Source organism: Dendroctonus ponderosae, unplaced genomic scaffold (assembly GCF_020466585.1).
Source record: "Dendroctonus ponderosae isolate FM_Combo_2020 unplaced genomic scaffold, Dpon_F_20191213v2 Dpon_F_20191213_7, whole genome shotgun sequence".
Lineage (NCBI taxonomy): Eukaryota > Metazoa > Arthropoda > Insecta > Coleoptera > Curculionidae > Dendroctonus > Dendroctonus ponderosae.
Window position 1 is genome coordinate 1,320,139 of NW_026018916.1, and position 2,884 is coordinate 1,323,022.

The 2,884-nt window shown below is 40.9% G+C and overlaps 2 protein-coding genes across 5 annotated transcripts in view; both read right to left on the reverse strand.

The window, feature by feature from the left end:
* LOC109543957 (4-coumarate--CoA ligase 1) overlaps positions 1 to 1,065 on the reverse strand; it is a 4,124-nt gene extending 3,059 nt beyond the window's left edge. Inside the window, exons 1-2 of one of the 4 annotated variants that reach the window (XM_019913905.2) lie at positions 887 to 1,065; positions 701 to 821 (exon numbers count right to left, since the gene is read on the reverse strand). In XM_019913905.2, coding sequence (XP_019769464.1) covers positions 701 to 814 — 114 coding nt within the window. In that variant the 5' untranslated portion in view covers positions 815 to 821; positions 887 to 1,065. Of the gene's footprint in view, positions 1 to 700; positions 830 to 882 lie in introns of all 4 variants that reach the window. The other 3 variants (XM_019913906.2, XM_019913907.2, XM_019913908.2) reach the window with 3 other exon arrangements.
* An 85-nt stretch (positions 1,066 to 1,150) lies between these two features.
* On the reverse strand, positions 1,151 to 2,289 carry LOC109543959 (phosphoserine phosphatase). Its single transcript, XM_019913911.2, has one exon. The coding sequence runs from the start codon at positions 1,903 to 1,905 to the stop codon at positions 1,231 to 1,233; it is 675 nt and encodes a 224-aa protein (XP_019769470.2). The 5' UTR covers positions 1,906 to 2,289; the 3' UTR covers positions 1,151 to 1,230.
* Between the last annotated feature and the right edge of the window lie 595 nt (positions 2,290 to 2,884).

A 2,884-nucleotide genomic window follows, 5' to 3' on the forward strand; every position in this document is an offset into this window, starting at 1 on the left:
ACGGGACGGAAAACATGAAATTTTGCAATAATCTTGCGCCACCCTTGCACAAAACGACGATCATTTTTCTAATTTCATAGATAAGAGAAGACTGTATTTTTTCTACATAACCCCCCCCCGACTTTAAATCTGGAACGCAGCGCCCCTGCATTAAGATAGCGCGTGATCTACTCAAGGATAGGAAAAGTGTGCTTTTTCCAACGCTTTTTACTTAGGAAATTACTTTTTGAAATCGATAAATTAACTAAGAAAGGCTAAATTGAAACAGTGTCCACAGGCACATGTTTCGGCGTCTAATCCCTAGAAGCTGTTCAAGATAATGTCCACTAATCAATTAGAACATGGCAAAGTTCGATTTGCAAAATCTCATTGTCGTCAGGTTTATTTGCCAATTGAACATTGACCTCTGCGACTGATTTAACATAAAAACAAATGCTATCACCGTGCATAATTGTAACCGAGAAAAACAGTCTTTTGCAGCAGTTTTACTGTTAGCATAGGATTAAATAGATTTATCGGTTATTTCAATAACAGAACAGCTTTGGGTTAGTAGGAGAATAATTAGTAGATCACGATTCTCAACATGTTTGCAAAAAAAGCGGCGCAGAATTCAAGTCAGTTCAGACGCGATAATCGTTTAGTTATCAGCAAAAGCCTTAATTGGCGTCAATTGCTTATGAAACCTTAATTGAAAACATACCAGTAGAATATTGTCCTCATAGACTTTGAGCACCATCAGGAGCAATTCTCCTAGGGACGTCTCTAGGAGCCTTTCCAAGGGGGCCCCATGGAGAATGTTCGGATGATTGTCCATTTTCAAGCTGAAATACTTATGGATGTTCAAATTTCTTGGAGGGAGATTACTGTACCTCTCACGTGTACCTACATATGTGTAGTGCTGAATAATACCTGCTATCTTCTATCACCCAAAACGCCGTCCTTATTGATTAAATAAAAAATTTGAACTTGAATCATGCGATAAGTGTTGACGAATGGGAAGCTTTGAGGTTAGATGTCACTTTTGACGCAGTTTTAGCTAAAATTGCTGTGACGCTCTTCGAAGCTAAACAACGTGTAAATAACTTTAAAAGGTGGAATTGAAATTAGATGTAATTTAAGAGACTGTTGGGTAAGTCAAAACGCAACATCGTACAAAAATATTGGTACGAAAATAGTACCAAATGTATTTCTCATAGGTATAAAAGGCAATTGTTGATAAAACTAAATAGTCTAAGGATTGATCAGCACATTGCTGATTTCGTTAAAGTCTGTGACGAACCACTTGGCTTTCGCTCGGACCTCCGGCCTGATAATGTTGCCCCCATATCCTATGAAGGCATCAGCAGGCGGGCAAGCTTCCACATCGGTCATTCCATCCCCAATCAGCACCAGGTGCTTGAATCCACACGTTTCCTTCAATTGCTCGATAAAAACCCCCTTTCCTCCACTGCGAGAAGTCGGTTGGCTTTCATCAAATCCCGCATACTCGCCGTCTAAGGAGAACATGAGCCTGTTGGCAGCGACTTGCGTCATTGGGATTTTGAGCTGTTCGGCGATTGGGGCTATTATGGAGGAAAAGCCGCCCGATACCAGAAAAACTGGGATTATTCGGTTGTGTAACAGATCCACAAAACTTTTGACGCCCGGGGTTAATGTGAGCGGCGACGTTTTTATAAAGTCCTTCACTTGTGTGACTGACGGCCGAATGATGTTCAACCTCCAATGTAGGGCTTGTTCAAACGACATCGCGCCACTCATTGCCTGGGCGGTTAGCGCGGCCACTTCGTCGCCTTTCCCACAGAATTTGGCCAGTTCATCGATTCCTTCTTCTCGGATAACGGTGGAATCCACATCCAAACATACCGCGTCCACTCGCTTTAACACCGCCAACACTTCTTCAAACATTTTCACTTCAGCTCCGTTCAGTCCCCACGTTTTACACTCGGTACATACAACAAAATCACTTCACAAACAATGAAATCTGGAACTGTTCCAGAACAGATTAGCTTGTTTACTATTTACCATGACCCATCGCGTAACCTTACTTTACGTCCACGTTACCATAGATCAGATCGCAGGCTACTCTATTATGTAATAGATAAAGACTGAGACTGCAGAGGCAAGTCTTGTACTACTCTGACTATTCCTCTCTGAAGGCTGCACGATAAGTCTTGGTCTATGGACTGCACATTGCTTGAAGGTTTGTTTTTTTGCTTTTCCCAGAATGTTCTGTATAAATCCTTGACATTCAACGCGAGCAAGAACTTGTGAAGAATTTCGCGGCTCTGTTATTGTAAACATATTTTTGTTGGCTGTTTATCCCCTTGTCAACTCAATCATTTTTGAACGGTTACGATATCGGTCTTATAATGCATAGACGAAGACAACTGTTACAATGGACTCAAACGCTCTACATAAGCGTATTGAACATCTTTCGAGAAAAATTAATTAGATTTCCTCCGCCATTTTGGACAGGTTGGTGAAGGCGCAAAAGTAACAAACTATTTTAGGGGAGTACCCAAGTTAATTGTTTTTCCTTTCCGCAACGCATCAGGGGCGGATCCAGCTTTAAATTCAAGGGGGGTCATGTAGAAAAATACAGTCTTCTGTTGTCTATGAAATTAGAAAAATTATCGTCGTTTTGTGCAAGGGTGGCGTAAGATTATTGCAAATTTCATGTTTTCCGTCCCGTTTTGCATGTTTCTCGGAAGAAAAATGAGCAAGAACGCTCGTTTTTACATCATGGCAAAGAGAACTAAATGGCCTTTTTAGAAAGTGAACCATCGATGAGGAAATGTTGCAGTTTTCTCAAAAAATGCTTGAATTCAAGAAGTTTTAGATTTGCGTGGTTTTTTTTGAGTTGCAAAATCCACTTGAACATGAC